We start from the raw sequence: 19033 nt of genomic DNA, 5'->3' as shown, positions 1-19033 counted from the left end.
ATTTAGAGGAAGCCTCTCACACTGTAGTTAAATGAGCCAAACTGCATCATATCCTTAGGGCATGGAAACAAAGAAGAAAAATGCAACATTACTCTGTAAACCTGCTGCTTATAAGAACGGCTCTGTCAGATAGATCAAGCACAGCAGAGACACAATCACCGCTGCAGTTTGCCTTCTTTCAGAGCAACTGAAGCCACAAAACATGTATTAGAAGCCTTACACGCAGTGGTGCAGCTGGTTAAAGGAAATGCCTTGATTTGACTAAAAAACAAGAGTTTCAAGTGAAAATAAAAGTGAAAATACCTGCTGTACCATCCCGCTCCCTTTATCCTCCATAAACTTAGCCAGCTGCTCTAGTCCCAGGCCATACAGCATCTGCCCAAAGCAAGCATCAATTACGGATGAGGGTGTGTGAGCAGCGTAACGTGTGTAAGAGTGTGGATGATAGGGGTGTTCGAGGAGGGGGAGCTAATCCAGGGTTTACTGACCTCCCTCTCAACATCTGACTGCTCCCAAAACCTAATCCAGATGGGGCTCTTTCAGCTTGCTGGGCCTCGCCCCACCAATCACAGCAGGCCACTCCTCTGTCTCCTGCTACTAGTTATAGAGCGCACCACTGAGCAGATGATTACACACAGAAGAAGAAAAAACACAGCTTGACTACATTAATAGCTGCTTCAAAAACATCAGAAATGCTACTATGTCAGTTGCCGGAAGCTGAACGGTTTTGTTTTAAAATTAAGATGGCTGTACTCAAAGTTTTTTTTTTTTTTTTTAATAAAAAAGAAGCAACTTTCAGTGCTTTGGTGCTCTGATACTTTGAACTTGCACATATTTCTATGTGATTAATTCTTCCTACATGGGGTACAGTTAATATCAATAAGATTTCTACTTTAAATTTGCTGAACTCCATAAGCAAACCATCAATACCGAAAGCAGTCTGTTTTAGATTAAATGTACTTTATCCTCCCATGCAAATGAAATATTGTTTCCCTTTTTGTTTCATTTTATGGCATCAGAAATGCTTCCAAGGTTTGGTTCTGTGAGGCACTTTAAGCAAGTTAATACTTCACTGTTAAAGGAATTTTCTTAGTTACTCTAGAGTTGGTTTGAGAATGATTAAACTTCTAATTAAATCAAACAGTAATACACTTATAGACAGGGAGATACAGAAAGGCCCCAAAGAATACACTTTTACTGCCACTCTACCCCAGACTGCTTACTGAAGAGAAATTGCAAGCAGGGCAGACACTTAACATGGAAATTATTCTTACAAATGTTAGAATTTATGTTACTATTACAGTATAAATGTTAGAAGAGTACACAGGGCAGCAGATAAACAGCTATCAGCTCAGCTTTAAACTTATGTTCTATCTGATATATATTAGATTTCCTTAAAGTAGCGGTGTAACTCTTCCAGATTCATTGCTGGCACTCCCCAGTTAATGATAATAAGAGCAGCCACTTCAGATTTTTCAGAAGGAATCGGACATCCAACCACAGTGGACCAATAATCACAACTGACTGATTTTGCAAGCTTCCTCTGTTGTAGCTTAATTATCTGACCAGGCCACTTGACTCAGATCATTTACTTCTGCAGTCATATAGACTGCAGCCACCTCTTTTTGGAAGGTTCATCACAGATCCAAACTCGGATTTCATTTAAGACACACTATCATTCCAAAGGAATGATATGCTCAAAAGAAAGAAAACGCAAAATATACTTTCTTCAGAGAGCAGAGGACAAAAATGCAGTAGTAAGGAAGCAAAAAAGACTTCCCTCATTACCTTAGAAAAAGAACTTCTTCACTCTCTTTACTGAGAAGCTTCTGCTTTTGGTTCTCTTCGCATACAACACGCTGTACCCAAGTCTGTGCTCTTGTTACTGTCACGTATTACGTCTAAAAATGAAAGGCTGACTTTGTGTTGCTGCCTGAAGTATGGAACAAACTAATGAAACAACATCCACAGTTGTAGGAGGGTTAGATAGATTTACTTACATTTCAAAGAAGGTCAGCAACCTACCAAAAACTAAGTCCTAGTCTGAACTCCCACCTACGGTAAAGACCATGTAGCACCGTGGATATAGACATACATATGAAGAAAGCATCCCCTGCGGCACCATCATTCTTTCCAAGTGTCACTGCTCAAACTTCTGACTACCTTTATGACACTGCAATTTATTACACTACCTCTGTCCTCCAAGACAACTCTTTCTCTTGCAATTTTCAACGGTTCAAATAGACATAATTCTGTTATGTTAATTTTTATTTGCTTTCACATTACCACCGAAATCTTTCTTTTACTGGCATTTCCATCCTGTCTCCCACTTCCTCCAGCTGTGTTAGGTTTTTTATACAAGATTTTCAAGTCCAGTTTAGCCTTCTATTCCATCAACCAGCGTTTTCCTCTTTTTAAAAAAATGATAAGTTTATTATATCACATTTTGAAAACACCGGTCACCAGAATTGCCTGAAGAGCCACACAGTAAGGCAATCTGAAACATGTAGCACGTATTATCAAAATTCACTTCCATAATGAGAATTGATTCCTACAAGGTTTCAAACTAAGTCATAAAAGGAGCATTTCCCACAGGTCAAAATAACTAAGTACATCTAGGTCCCATCTTGCATCCTTACTAGAGCACACTGAAGAAAGACAATGCAGCATCCTTGTTCCCAAATTAAAAAACAAAACAACAAAAACATCAGAAGCACTGGGTTGCCAACATACAAGGTGTTTAAAAAGCTACCAAGACTGCTGGCCTTTAAAGGGAGAAGCAATCAATGTTGATAAGTCTAACTGGCAGCAAGCAATGAATGCCATCCCTCCAGCACGATGTCCAGTTCCAAAACAGCATAGCATGTTCACAGAAGACTGCATGAAGTGCCAGAATGCAAGTTCACATGTCACAGCCAGCAGATCTACCTGAGGGCAGTTCCTGAGGGCATTTATAGAGATCTTGGCAAGTTAGAAGAGTGGGATGAGATGAAGCTGACCTAGGGACAGAGTAGCCTCTGCACTGCTCTGCAGAAAAAGATCTGCTTGAGAACTGGTGGATGTTAAATCAAGCAGGGATCAGCATCAACCATTAAGGCAATAAAGGTTAAATGCATGGTGGGCAGCATTAACAAAAGGATAGTCACTGGACTGAGGAAAAAGATGATTCCTCCCCGCACAGCACTTCTGAAGCAGCATATGCAACGCCCCGACCAGTCTGGAGTCCCCCAGGATGGGAGATTCATTTTTAAACTGAACAGCGCAGTGCTGGGCTGCAAAGACAGTCGGAGAACTGCAGACTATGAGAGGGGCTGGTCACGCTTAGCCTGCAGAACAAAGGGCTGGCAAATCTTCAACTACATCTTCTCCAATCTAGCAGAGCACAACAAAGACAGAATCGCACTTTTCTTAGAAGTGCAGAAGGAAAGAATAAGAAGCACTGGTCAAAAGTTGCAGAAACAAATTCTATTTGGCTATAAAGAATAAAAAGTTAATAATGAGGAAAATTAAGCCAGGAACATGCTGTTCACAGAGGTGATGGAATCTTGGAGACTTTCAAATTTAAACTGGACAAGTCCTTGAGCAACACGATTACAATAATGTCGTTAGCCCTGACTGAAAAAGGGAGTTGGGATTTGATGGCCTCTGAAGTTTGCTTTCAGCTTATAGTATTCTGTGATCTCACGTGGCTTCAAGAGTACCTGAATGTATTTAATAACTTTATACTTCTATCGTACTTGATGGCTTTCCTCATGAAGGATTTGCAGACAAGGAAGAGATACAGATTCCAGTCTGTTTTCTCTCCGCGAGAAACTACATCTCAATTCCTTCAGATGGATTTTGAAAGCGCTCTCAAGAAAGTATATTTACATTTGATACACAAGTAGAGCAGTATGGAAGTAGCAATCATGGTGCAAGACAAGAATGGTTTCACAAAGAACTATGACATACCTTAATTATTTGCCACATGTCACAATTTTCAATAGATGTAGAAGAAGATGACTTTTAGAATTGCATCTCCACAGAACGTAGTTTCTTTTTTGTTGTTGGTTTTCTTTGCCTTCTGCTTCATCTCCTAAACTTCCACTGGCATGTAAGCTTTCTAATCTTATCTGCAATTTTTATACTGAAATGCATTTTTTTTTTTTTTTTTTTTTTACATATTAAACATATTGAAATCTTCACCACCTGCTAAATCAGAATATTGATAAAACTAGTGCATCTACTTCCTTATTTTTCAGCATCTAAAATGGTGGTTGCATAAACCTATTCTTACAATTAACTGAACACTAACTGAAGATATGGGATCTTCAAAGCTGCAGCAGTTCCTAAATCAGTTCGTAAGCAGTTGCGACACAGAGAAGTGAGAGGTTACTGCACTGAAGAAACAATCAATGGGAGGTGGAGAAAGAGGACAAAGCAGCAGAAATATATGGTGCTGTATTGTCATGAAATATTCTGTTTTGAGAAATTGTTTCTTAATAATCTCAAGTTACAAAAGCAACATACACCAAGTGGTGAACTACAGGTCTTCACAGGAAAATGAACAGCAATCTGATCCCATGATCCACCCAGCACGCAGCTCAGAGCTACCACAGTACAACTAGTCTGAACGCCTGCCACTTGTGGTAGGAAAGAAACGTGCTGCTGCCATGTAGATTGCAGCAATCCAAAACCAGGTACTGCTAGGCATTCTTCTGTAACTACAGCCAAAAATGCAATTCGTAGCTGAAGCAGTGAAAGCAGCAGAGATGTGTTAGCATGACTATTCACTAGGACGCACTGGCTATTCTGAGAAGCCAGAAATACTATCCCAGGTGCCATATCATGCTTATGAAGCAAGACTCCTAATGGCTGGGACAAAGCTCTGCATAATGATTCGTAAGCCTCTCTTTCAGGCTCCGCTGAGACTATCCCTAGATCGTAACTTCCATAAAAGCATAAATATTTCCAGAATTTGAATTAAAATAATCCTCAAATGTCACCAGATTTGCCAAGGAATGAAGACTGCAAAATACAAGAGTCTGGAGAAGCAAAATGACCACTAATTAAAAATTTTTGAAGGACATTTGTTGTGGACTGAACTGTATTACAATTTCATGTTATAATGCAACGGAGCATACAGCAATGACAGCAGAGTAGCAAGGTCCCAGGCTCCTGGAAGTGAGTTCCTGCTCAAATGCAAGTCATGCGTATAAAAACAAAGGAAAGAAGCTGCTTACCTTCGGAAGACCTCAGGTAGGTAGGGATCTCCAGGGAGACACCCTTTCCTTCACTGCCAGCCCTTAAATGAAGTCTGGGAAGGGGTAGATCCTGGCTCCAGCCCTTCTCGTCACTCAGGTACATCGCATGCACCTGAGCTCCCCTGGGTTGGCCCTGCATTCCCCCCAGGTGCTCAGTCACTGTTTCAAGCAGTGACTTAGCATTTCCACACCACATGTGTACCTAATAAGTTATTTTTCACACAGAAATAAATTACTTTATGTCACAAAAAAAAAAAAAAAAAAAAGGTAGGCAGAGTAAGTGATGTGCTTCACAAGTACTACGCACAGAAAAGCAGAACTGCAGATAAGCTCGATGGTTTCACTGTTCAGCCTAGCAGACCTTGTCCTCACAAAAGCACCAGTGAAGTTACTGCATCAGAATACAACTTGCCCTCGGAATTAAAATTTCTGGTAAAACAAAACTAAAGGGATCCTGTAATGCTACACATGAAGACTGAACGGCAGCAGCAGTTATTTGAGTGCAAAGTGACATGCCACCTCTTTGAACTGAATACTCCAAATGACCTCTTTTAACCAGGGACACAATCTTTCACTGATGAGCTGTAATTTAGCCTCAGAAAAGAGCAGACACATTTTTCTTTCAGCCCCTCATGCTGAATCATTTTCTAAGACGCTACCGCAGTAACCACACTTCATCCATTACAGGTAAAACAGGTCCAACTTTCAATATCACAAATGGCAGGATCGTTACTCGCCTACTGAAGTAAAACAAGCTTAGTCAGTTACTAAAGGAAATGAGAATGTAATGCCATAATAATTATCTTAAACAGCAGAATTGACTGAAGATGATCATACCTGCTAGGTGTTTGTTAGCAAACATCAAAGTATACAGATCTGTCTGTCAGTCCGCCCCCCCCTTGAACTAGCCAGAGTAAGCAATAATAACTATGTCCTCATCAAACTAGTGGAATCTGTTTTGTTTCAGTTTACTTCATTTAACTAGATAAATTTAGGAGTTTGATTTACTTTTCAAGCTCTGTAAAAATAACGACAAGATTGAGTTCAGGAATTCAGAGGAAGATAAACAGCAGAGCTAGCAATGTGGACTGCAGGAAAAATGACTATTTTATCCATCCCAAATGTTTCTTGGAATTGCATATTTTCTGCAAAGTCTCTGAAATTTTCACTTTTATACATCTGAACTCAATGCTTTGAAGAGATTTGGCAGAATACTTATGAATTCCATTTATCCACAAATCATACTTACCAGTTTTGAGAGAAAATAATTACTATTTTCCTTTCCATAGAAGTTTGATTAAAATGAAAGATTTATTTCAGCAGAGCCAGATATGATTTTCTAGATAAGAAATTCACCATTCTGCTGTTTCCCTTCTTTAAATTAAAAAACAAACAAACAAACAAACAAACAAACAAAAAACCAAAAAAAAACCCACCCCAAAACACTCTAAAAATACAAAGAATATGGAAACTATGTTATCATTGCTATCAGACAACGCTAATTTCCCTTTTTTTTTTTTTTTTAATTATCGTTTTCATCTCTTTGGTATTAATGATAGAAAACAGAGCTGCAAGGACCAACTAACAGAGCAACATAATCTTGTTCAGTACCAGTAAAGGCAGCATTTGTTTTCTGGCACTGAAATGCTGAAATGAAATAACAGAACATCATCTCCACTGTTATTTATTTCTAAGATTAAAATGACTACCAAAATATTATTAGGAACAAGGAATAGAGAGATTGGCTTCCCGCCTCAGCTGCACTTCGCTACGTTTATCACAGATATCATTTGTGTTCTTCAGTTACAGCATTAACAACCATTTACCTCAACAGTGTTTACTGTTAGCAAATTAAACCACAGTACTGAAAATAACGTAAAGTTCTTCTCAATGCTGAGATGGCATTGCCAATATAATTTGCCTACATAGTTTATAAACACTACTGAATACCACAACTGGCCAAAAATAAAGTCTGCAGTTAACAGAATTGCTTAACAGTTCCTATAGTGTTAGAAAGGATTCCCCTGAGTATAGCAATTAGTAAGTTATCCTTAGTTAAGTCTCTAAAAAGCTTCAGCCATTTTGCCTGGGAATTTTAATTTCCCCATCCCTAGGACGAGGCCCTAAAGCCACCCACAGATCTGCAGAACTATATTGCTTCTCCCTGAACACCTTCCCTAGAGATACCATTTTTAGACTAGCTCTTCTTCATGAGGCTGAATATGCACACATGATAGTAAATCCTGCTACAAAGCTGGCTTTTGCCTTACACCACGTGTTTAACTCTGATATGCTTAACTATTGCTTCAAATAATACTTCAAAATAATACAGCTGGTGGGACTGGACATTAATTATCCTTCTCAGTCTGAAGTTTGTTTCTGTGCATCTCTGTGTAAGAAAACATTGATGAGGCAGCAGAGGGAAAGGTATCTCCAAAACTGAAACAGCGCTGAGAAGTGTGGCATATTTACCAAAAGCACACAGCTAATTTACAGCAACAGCATTCAAGAGCATTTGTGTGCTCATATGTAGGGCAGCAGCACACTTAACAGCATTCAGACCCTAAAATCAGCAAAAAATAAGCATCTGCATAGGCTGGTTAGGGAGAGAGGAGTTACAACCTTAAATTGCTTTTAATTCACATGGGAAGAACTACCTTTTATATTAGAAAGCAAGAACACTAGATTAAATAAGATATCCAAAAAATATTGAAACAGTTCAGCATCTGCTGAGTGTGCAGCTAGCAAGATGGAGAATACAGCAATGTGTTAGCATTCGAGAGCTTCTAGCTGCAAAAGAAATTCAGATTAGATATTGCTACACAGAAATTGATAGCTAGTAGGTATTCAATCAGAAAAGTGCCTTTTCTTTTAAATATTACAATCACATGGTATAGTACATCACTTGTGTCAAGTTAAATTTAATCATATCAGCATACTTAAAGGAAAAAAACTGAATACCTATTCACACACTCATGCCAAGAGGGATTATGAGGCTTTATGAATCCTTTTCCTTTTATTTAGTATTCTGATATCTGTATAGAACAATTCTGATATGTATTATACCCTCAAACTAATCTATTCCATTGTCTTTTTAATGCACACCTAGTATGCCTGAATTCATAGTTACAGTATAATGTGTACTGTCAGTTACTTATGTTCTTCTGAAGTCTGCCTATGTTAAAGGAAAGACATTTTCCTCGAAGCAGAAATAGGTATAATGAGAGCGATGCTAATTTTCTTGAGACCAAAGCAACACCATCTGCTTCCTACTAGTTAAGAGCACATCTAAAAAGGAACAATAATTTACGAGCTCACTAATGCCTAATGATTTTTATCACAGTAGAATCAGGGCTCCGCTTCATTTAAGACAAGGTTTTTGAGAAATGCAAACCTGAAAGGTAATAGGCTTTTACCTACTTTTCCTACATACATTTAATGGTTTATCTGAACAACAATGAAAAACAATCACTATTTAATCCAGCAGAAATAAACCAAACGTGTCACAGAGACAGCTAAAAACTGCTTACTGAGAAGGCAAAAGAGAGTTCTCTAAGATCCTTTAGACTATATACGCTTTCTCAGTCCAATTTTAAAGGAAGAAAAGAATTACTGTCCTTATTATTCCCCAGAAGGTGAAACACATCTCAGGAACTTCAAGTATTTTAAGATTTTGTCACTTCATCTATGGTAGTTATCTGCACCCACTTCACAGTAGTAGCAAATGCATTCGGTGTTTAAAAGGAAACCTTAAATCATACAACTAGTAAGGCTTCCACTGCCTACCCACAACAACTCAACTCACAACAAAGCGGAGAGCTAATTTAAATGAACAAAAGGTGAAAAAGTAGTTTGAGATCTACCAAAAGAGATGTCTTCAGTGAATAACAGCATCAATTAAGAAAGGCAATGAGCACCAAATTCAAATTTTTGGTGTCCCCACTATGCACGTGTATGTTTGTGGTATTCTGCTAAGAACAAAATTAAATTGGGAATTGTAGAGCATGGCAATTTGACCTAAAATGTTGTTTGATAATATGAACCATAAAATGAATTCTTAAAATTATTTTTTTAACTTCATTTTAGCAAGACAATTTGAACTCCAGTTAAATAACCTGAGCACAAAGCCTCTCACACTATTCAGAAGCAAATAATGATACAAAATATTTCCAGTTAAACTGAGAATATGAGATTAATTCAAACAACATAAATATTACACACACACAAAAACAATACACACTCTGTAGCTCTATACACAAAAGTGAGAATGAAAATATCCCAATTCTAGACCCCGATTTCAGCATCTCTTGGGCTTTAACAATGCAATACATTTTGCTTCAACTACTTAGTTACTTAAAATAGAAATTAAAAAGCACTGTTTGCTACAGGAATTTGTTAGTTAATATCTTACACGGAGTGAATCTGAAGTAGCAAAATCAGTGCATCAGTAAAATTAAAACAATACTTCTAAAACACACTGCAAGCTACTGCAAACTTTGCACAGACCCACACATAGCGCAGCTAAACTCTGCTTCCTATTGCCTTAAGAAAAAAGGGTTTTTAAATTCATTACAACACAGCAAAAATGGAGGTTGGTTTTGATGCAAATTTTTTAAATGATGATCTTTTTTGTTGTAGTTCATCTAGAGAAAACACTGACTTTTGAAATACAAATTACCTCAGAATTTGAAAAGAACAATTAATATGGTAATAACAAAAGCCTCCATAATTGCATTTTTTGGTACGTACTGCTAAATAGTCCACAGTATATTGATCACATATTATTTTGAAAGAGATCATGGAAGCAAAATAGGAATAGAAGATAATTTCAAGAAATTCAATAGATAAGTACAGACACCTGGAGCTTGACCTCTAGCACAGAAGTCCTTTCCCTGCACAACAGTTCACTAGGGTTAGAAGTTCAGCAGAATCCAAACTTTTTATATTCAAATACAATCCAGACTTGTATGTTGGTCTACCTGACAAAGTATTGAGAATATCTGGAAGTAACAGGAAAATTTGTTCAGAATCTTTGCACAAGGCTGCATTTCATTCTTAAGCAATAACCACATTCCATAAAGATGCTACACTGAATTCATTTTTTTTGTTTCACGTATCAGTGCTTTTGCTTTACAGAAATTGTTGCAGCTTTGTAACTCTAAGAAACCGAATTAACCAAGGACAGTGAAGTAGAAGCATAGTTGTGATGCACCAAGTCTGACCTCACTACTGAGATGGATACTCTGTTGGATTAAATGTTGGGATATATGCTGTTTCATATGAATGTACAGCAACTTGTGGTCAGATGATCAGCACAGAAATGGCAATGCTCAACTGCAAGCTCTGGGGAAATTTGCAATCTCCTCATACACATCCCCACTATCAACCGGTTTTTCTTTCTGGAAGATCAAAAATGGCTTAATAAAAACAATCCAGTTCTTCACTGAATCAGGTGAAGCCTGGGCACGCAGTGTATTTTGCTGACTCATCAGGAGAACTCCAGCTAGAGAGCTTCGCAAAGAAGCACAGTCATTTCCATAATGCTTGGCTGCTCCTTCCATTTAATTGCATTCTTCTGGAAAGAATCAACAAGGCGAGGAGCAGAGATGCAGGAACATCCCTCCAACAGTAATCAGAAAAATATGCAAGAACCATTCCTTTTGCCAACTCATTTTCAAACATGAACTGAGAGAACTGAACCAGGAAAAAGTTTACACTTGTGAACGCAGAAAATCTCTAGCTTAAAAGCACACATTCACATGAGAACAACCACAAAAGAATGAACTCTTGACTAGAAAGATGAGCAGTGACTGGAAGATGGAAATCTACCTAAAAATGCAACCCTGTAGGTTATACAAGTGCACACATAAGCCTCCTTCTTCCCACTTACAGCTATTTTATACACCTTTAAAATAATTCTGTTCTTCTGTTTAGGTTAAACAATACTTTGATCTAAAACAAACAAACAAACAAAACAAGGAGGCTGCCAGAGCTTTCTATTCACTCAAGAGACACGAGAAATACGCTTAGTAGGAAGTAGCAGCTAGACCAATTCTCTCCCTGAAGTGACAGAAAGGCAATAGCTATGGCATCTCAGAGCCCACAGATGTTTCAGTGATTTACAGGACTGCATGGATTATCCAATGTAAATGGTAAGAAATAAATTTGAAATTGTTTTAGGTAGCGTGTATCAACTGTGATGGAAGTTGAGCATCAACTGTGCTCTTCACGCAAGGTCTATCTTAAAGACATAATTAAGCAACCTTTGTAAAATTATGATGTTCTTCTGTGCCTGAAGTTCTTTCCAGGACAGCTATCGTAATCCAGCCAGTGTCCTTTGATTTAAACAGACCTTCCTGATGCAAGGAACTCTTACCTTGCTTCAGAAAACAAAATGAATGACAAGATCACAATTTTTAATCCCCACACCTATTATGAAAATAAGACTAACAAAAAATGATTGGCCTGTTATAATTAGTAGGTGTGATCAACAAGCATGAATGCGAAAGTTCTGAAAAGAACAAAAATAGCAGAAGGTGGGAATAATGCTATTATTTCTGGTGGAAATTATTGAGGCACGGAATCAGAAAACTCAGGCTACAAGGGACCTCCAAAGGTCAGTAACCTGATATCCTGCTCAGAGCTGGGACAGGCATCAGGACCAGACCAATGGGCTCTGATTTGGGCCCAGCCTTTTTTTTTTTTTTTTTTTCCTGAACGATACAATGATTTTTAGAAAACCACCACAGATGGAGGCTGTGCAGCCACCCAGCAGGCAGCCCGTCCCAGTGCTAAACAGTTCTCATGGGGCAGTTTTTCATCATGTTCACCTCTTTCTCTCTTGTTCTCATTCTGTGTGTGGGTGCCTGTTATCCTCCCACGATGAATATCTGGGTAGAGACTGGCTCCAACTTCTCCATAACCTCCCTGTTGGTGCTGAAAGGCTGCAATTAGGACACACCAGAGACTCTGCTCCCTCATCCTCCCCACAGTGCCCGTGCTCTATATGGCACATGGATCACTTGGGGTTTTCTGCCGAACCCACTTCCCAACGCCAACCAACATCTGTCTGCAATCGGATGGCCCCAGAATACAGCACATACCTCAGACATGATTGAACAAGGGCTAAGTAAAAGGAGATAATCACTCCCCTCCTGTTTATACAGCCCAGGATACTGTCAGCTTCCTCTGTTGCCAGAGCAAATATACTATGCTAACACGACTACACTAATTCAATAGAAATTCACTACAGGAAATGTTTATATTACACACTGAAATTGAGATCTAATCAAGTGTGAGCAGGTTAGAAATGCTTACACTAAAGACAGTCCTAAGGAGCAAAGTGGTAACGACTGCATCCTACTGCAGAAGCAGAGTTGTAGCATAAGAACCTTGCATAGTCTCACCAAGATGCTGAAGGGATTGGAGCACCTTTCCTGTGAGGAGAGACTGAGAGAACTAGGGCTGTTCAGCTGGAGAAAGTTCACGGGGATCTCATCAATGTCCATCAATACCTGAAGGGAGGGTGCAAAGAGAAGGGAGCCAGGCTCCTTTCAGCAGCTCCACTGGTCCAGGAACTGCGCACAACCCGGAGCACAGCCATTCCCTCTGCCCGTCAGGCAGCACTGCTGTGCTGTGCGGTGCCGGAGCCCTGAGACAGGCTGCCCAGAGGCTGTGGGGTCTCCTCCTTAGAGCTCTCCCAAAGCCGCCTGTCCGTGGGGCTGTACTGAGGCACAGAGACCCAAAGGGCTCTGCCAACATCAGCCATTTTGCGGTGATTTTCTCACACTCTAAGTGGGATACAAGCAGACGTGGGAAAGGGCTGGACAGTGAGCAGAGGGAGGGCATGAGTATTTTCAAGATAAAAGTAGATAAAGATATTATAAACCCCAGCACTTACATGAATGATCACGTTAACAAATGTAAACCAGTTATTTTGTAGGTTAGGAGCTAAGACAACTCTTCACGCTACCTTCTACCTTTTTTTTTCCGCATTTCTTTGTACTGATGGGTCTGAAAATACACTACGCTTCTGCCTGTGGTTATTACCACATGATACAAATGAAGTTGTAAAGAGACATCAGCTCATCAATCACAATCACAAAGGAACACTGAGGAATGCAAAAAAGGATTAACGCCTCAGCCCCAGCTCAGGTCTTTCCTATCACCACCCTAATTAAATACTACCTTAAGTACTTTATTACAATTAGAATTCTCAGTGTTGAAGGCTAGCACTCTGGAACCTAGGTGCTGAAGCTAATTGGAAATGTAAAAAAAAGAAAAGTTCATTAAAAATTTTGGGATTCCCATAATAGAACTTATCTATACCTTGGGAGTAAAGATTTGCTTTTCTGTAGATTTAGAACATAGCATACTAAATAGCTTTAATTAAGCTGAAACCCTTTTACTTTGAACCATATTCCTGCCACCGTCTTCCACAAGTAAAGCTAGATTTAGCTGTACTTACCAAACCACTGCTAGAATTTAAAAGATTCTAGGCTTTCGGTTAGCTGCTATGAGCCTTAATTCCTCTTCTAAAATTTTATACACTAATTTAAATTTCTTTCAGACTTGGCACATCCAGGGGCTTTTTGCCTTACTTACCTGGATATACATAAGCTAGTCATTACTATTTATGAAGATGATGAAAAAAAACATTAAACAGCCAAAGAAACATAAATTTTAGATCCCAACACAGAGAGCAACAGCAGAATTGAAAACAAAACCTAACCCCTAAAGCAAATACAAAGATATCTGCAATTTAAAGCAATTCAGTATAGCTTGAAAAGCAGTTTTCTCCTCCACTTGACTGCCAAGTGACCTGACTCAGGATTCTGTGGCTTTCCCAGGAACAATCTGATGATACTGATACCAGAAACATCAACACTTTTGAAGAGAAATTGCATTGTCATGAGAAGCAAGGAGAGGATGGAACCTTTGAGTCAAGTGACAACATAACCATCTGTCTAATTTTTAAAATGGAAATATAAATTTCTTTTTTATCCAATGACCTGAGGAGGGCCTGTACATGGCTGGAATCCCACTCCAATAATTAGGGTCAGGTCTTTGTGTCAGTTTTGCCTATGAAATATTTAACATCTGAGATAGGTGATTTACCAAGGCAAGCAATAACTCAAATGTAAAGAGGAGCTCAATTAAGAAGAGCTATCATCTCAGAAATACAAAATATATCATTATCAAATACTGTAAAAACATGCTACTACTTCATTTATTTTTAAGTATCAGCGAAATACTTAACACTACTGGAAATATTATTACTTTTAATTCCAAAGGAAACAGATGGCTTTAAATAGTTACTTATTTCAACATACGGAACTTGATCACTGAACTATGAAGAATCAAACGGCAAGCTGTCCCAGTCATTTTTTATTCATTTTTACTACTAAGAATAAAACAGAAGAATAAAAGAGCACCTAAATAAAATAATTCCATTTCTAATATAATTCCTTTTGTTTCAAATTGTAAAGGAACAAAGAAGGTTTAAAAATACATGACCTAGATTTTGTTCACAGCACTGATTTAGTTTCTAAATGTACATCTCCTTAATCGAAAGTAATAATTCATGATGCACAGACATCTTTTACATTTATCTACCACTCCAAACATCCAAAGACGATCAACTCCCTTACAAACAGTTCTATGAACACGCATGCAGGACCTCCCGTAGCTTTCCTTGAAATAAAGCTGCTCTTGAACTAAGAAAGAAATTCACGAGCACATAGCATCAATTGAGAAGTGTTTTTCTCAGAAGACAGCAACAGGATACACTGTGCAGGTAATAACGAAGGTGTGAAATAGCTACACTGCTCATTTCTGGGGCTAGCCAACATATCAGTGCTCACTTTTCTTATCCAGCAAAGCAAATTAAATCCGTCTATTAAACTGCAAATTAAAGTACAGTCAACACTCCAGTTTTACTGCTACTGTGGAAAGAGCATCACCTCCAACAACAAAACCGCAGTTTTGGAGAAGCATTAAGAGCAAATGATCCTTATTCTGGTCTTATTACTGCTTTCTTCATTCTGGGGAATAGAGGGCTGCTCGGTATGTTCGCGTCAGTTTATTATTGACATAAACAGAATCAGTAACTTAAGTGAATTAAATAATTTCATTTTCCATTTCAGCTCTCTCTATAGGTGAATTTTCCAAGCTGCTTGCAACTTTCTAAAGCTGCAGCAAAGTTTGCCATTTTTTTTTCTTCATTCCTCACTCTGAGCTTATATAACAACATACTCAAAGGTGTCCCTGCATTATCCACAGTTGGTGGGCAGAATTGTACTTGCTTCAGAATAATTTTTAGTGCTCCATTTGTTGAAGGGGAAAAAAAGGCTGCTTAGGCGTTTCTGTGCAGAACATTCAATACGTAGGAGTGCCTTATCTGCATAGTAGCATGTGGGTAGGATTTGGACAAGCGCATTGAAGGATATGACAATCAAAACCAGATACGTGGGAAATCTCTTTGAAATCTAAGACCGCCTCACCCAGGTTTCACTGACTTCAGTAAACATTTCTAAAGGAAAAATTAGCACGTGAACGACTCATGAGGTAACATGTCTTTTAGCACTGCAGTTTCTGCTGGGTATCAGACTACCCCCAAGAATAATTCCTTATTCTGTCTAGCAAGGAAAAAGAAAATCAATGAGAAATGAAATTTTGATCAATGTTAAGAATTTGCATGAGATTGCTCCAGCTAATGACATGCAGAACAAGTTATAACTGATTTCTGCCGTTGACATTCTGTCAATTTAATAATAGATCCTTCTCTTGATGTAACTTGACTGCCATTAGCATTCCAAATATAGTGAACTGTTTTGTTAATATCTCTACAGAAGTCAAAATGTAAAACAGACGAGGACCTGGGCCAGTTTCTTGTGTACAGCGCTTGTCTGTAAGCCACTGCTCACTGGAAATGTGTAAATCCAGTTCCTTACTAGACAGAAATAGAATAAATTCCTGGTTTGAACACAATATGAGAAGAATAAAATGAAAAGAAAAAAATACTTTGCATTACTTAACATGAGATCTTGATTTTTTTGAGCAACAGACATTCTGAAGCTCTCCCTGGAACTGCCCTCTTCCTTTAAAACTGAGTTTACTCATGTTATCAGGCAGAAAATTAGTCATCACTACTGGATTTGAAAAAATGGTCAAGAAGGCTACTGAGCACGATGCAATCATCCACCGACTTCATCAACTCTAAGAAGACATTCTCATTTTTTTAAGTGTAGTCCAAATATAAATTTGTGCATCATATGAGGAATGGCTTTCTTCTGCTATTTCTAAGACTCTATAATACAGGAATCTCAAATACTGTTAACAGCAAGTTCATTAAGCAATTTCTGCTAAACCTATGAGCATAATGGTACCCAGCAAAGTGATGATACACAGCTTTCACTTGTGCTGCACCTCATCCGCATATTCTATTAGAATCTAGTCAAGTGGACACAGAAAACTTAGGCTTAAACTTCCTTTGGAAACAAATGCTCTGAAGTCTCCATGATCCTTAGATCCTAAATTTAGCAAACCATATCAGACAATCCAGAAAAACTAATTCTATTTACTCCCAGTGGTGTTCTTTTTCTCAGCAACAGACTTTGGGTATTCCTTGTATTCCCTTTGTGTTAGTGTAACTTGGACAATATAGACTTACAAACTATTGAAGTTCTTAAAGCTCAACGGATTATAAATGAAGAGATTTATTTCTCACTTTCATTTTACACATAAAACAAAGAAATGGATTTCCCTGGAAAAGGATTGATTCTTCTTGTGCAATTAGTATATTGACCACTCCTAGAAGACAGTTCAAGCAGACTACAGCCCTTCAAAGACTCCAGCAGATGGCTGTTTAAAAGCAGCACTGCAGGAGTATAACAAAAAGATTCTCACCTTGTGTATGAGATGCTGCACAGTGATGATACCCAATGTGGGAAGGAACACACGTTAAGCAATCCCCCTCACTCAACGTGCTCTTATTTTGGAGCAAACACAGATAAATAAATAGTTCAAAAAAAAAAAAAAAAAAAAAATTAGCATCATTATAACAGTTCACTTAAGTCAGTAGAAACTTGAGGTAATTTGTTCAGTTCCTTTCCTGTGAATGTGAACCCCAGCTTCTGACCTAGTTTCTATTAAATAACTCTGTAAAATTTCTTTCACACCATTTATACTAAGTCTGTATTTTACACACAAGTCTAAGCCCTCCCACCATCCTAGAATACATGAATGTTTCCTTCTTCTAAACATTACATGCAAAGTAACAGTTACAGGTAAGTGCATTCACAAACAATGGTAATAAAGAAAATAATAACTTAAGCCAATGTATGGTGTGCAGCTAAACAGCTCCTTACATTCTAATTGTTTCTTTCTACGCATTTGATAAGTCATTATTACATAAAAAGATGCATATTTTCCATTTCATCATAAATTAATGGTTATTTAAAGTTTATGTGTTCTAAAAAAAACATATGATGGAAAAAATAAGGAGATGAGACAGGAGATTTTGTATGAGATACAAAAAGATATTTGTACAAGACCACACAAATTGCTGCAATAAAGAAGTGATCATCTCAATTATACATGTGCTGAACTTAAGTAATTCTTCATCTTGCTATAACATTTGAGAATATTGATGAGAATATCAGTGCTGAAACCAGAGGAACAAAATGTCCAAGTGTCCAAGAAGTGACTAACATATTCCATTCCTTATTATTACCAGCTCATAAAAAAAATGCCAGTCAGATTTAAAAAAGATGGAGAAGGGTAAAATGAAAAACAAACTAACAACAAACCTCACAACTTCTGGAAGGCATGCTCAGATTCCCAATGGGATACTTTTTTCCTCTCAGCTGTATTACACTAACAGCAGTTGATGACTACTATAACTATACCATCTTTCTAAGTAGTAGAACCCTCGTAAACTTCTGAGCAAAAGAGTGCAAGACTACATCAAAATTTTATCAACAATTTAAACTAGGACTTGGTCTTGAAACAGATGAAGAACACTCACATCTTTCCTTCTGTCAGCTGTGCTGTAAATATAGACCAACCACTGCACATCAACCGTCCTAGATATCCTGAAGTGAGCTTGAGCTGCCAGTCCTGATCATTTAATTTTATTTCAGTTTATTTAATTCCATGATGATTATCACTCAAGTTTAGCAGATAACACATTTAATTGTGCAGACAAACAGTGGATTCCACTTTATTGCTGCCAGTGGCATCGATAGATCTTGAAATTCTACTGCCTAGTATCTACAATAGAAAATTAATAATAAAGAGATACACACTTCCTAAACACAAGGGATATATAAACAAAGCACAATGATTTATCTGAAAAAAAAATGTGAATGATACAATGCCATAGGAAAAAACAACAACAAAAAGAAAGAGGGAACTTGATGGCTTTTAATTGTAAGACAGATTTAGGTCAAATGATACTTGAATCTGTAGCAGGCGACGTATTCAAATCTACAATTGTTCCAAAGGGCAGCTGTCTGTGTATTTCGTAACAGGTTTAACAACATGACTGTAGTGTAGCCATTAAAAATCACACCTAGCTAATTTTCTATGCAAATGCAACATTAAGAGAGCCTTCCTCAAAGAAGGAAGGAAGCCTTACGCACTAACACCCAATAGTCAGTGCATCAACTACTCTGTAATACTTCCTCCATATACTACACACAGCAGGAAAGTAGGACATCATGAAAGAAACAACTGCGCATTTGGGGGCAAGGCTTCAGCCTCTTTCTATTCCAAAGCTTGAACTTTTG

At 38.0% G+C, this 19033-nt stretch overlaps 1 protein-coding gene across 36 annotated transcripts in view; it reads right to left on the bottom strand.

The window, feature by feature from the left end:
* The window catches only part of RBFOX1 (RNA binding fox-1 homolog 1), a 751763-nt gene that overhangs the window by 139211 nt on the left and 593519 nt on the right, over positions 1-19033 (bottom strand). For 3 of the 36 annotated variants that reach the window (XM_090151343.1, XM_090151352.1, XM_090151340.1), the window contains exon 1: positions 304-351. The exons of 32 other annotated variants lie outside the window; for them this stretch is intronic. In XM_090151343.1, the coding sequence (XP_090007469.1) occupies positions 304-336 (33 nt within the window). In that variant the 5' untranslated portion in view covers positions 337-351. Of the gene's footprint in view, positions 1-303; positions 352-5222; positions 5259-19033 lie in introns of those variants that run through there. One more of the 36 variants, XM_090151356.1, reaches the window with a different exon arrangement.

Source organism: Phasianus colchicus, chromosome 16, assembly GCF_987193195.1.
Source record: "Phasianus colchicus chromosome 16, bPhaCol1.hap1.1, whole genome shotgun sequence".
In the NCBI taxonomy this organism is placed as follows: Eukaryota; Metazoa; Chordata; class Aves; order Galliformes; family Phasianidae; genus Phasianus; species Phasianus colchicus.
This window is presented reverse-complemented; position numbering and strand designations above follow the sequence as displayed.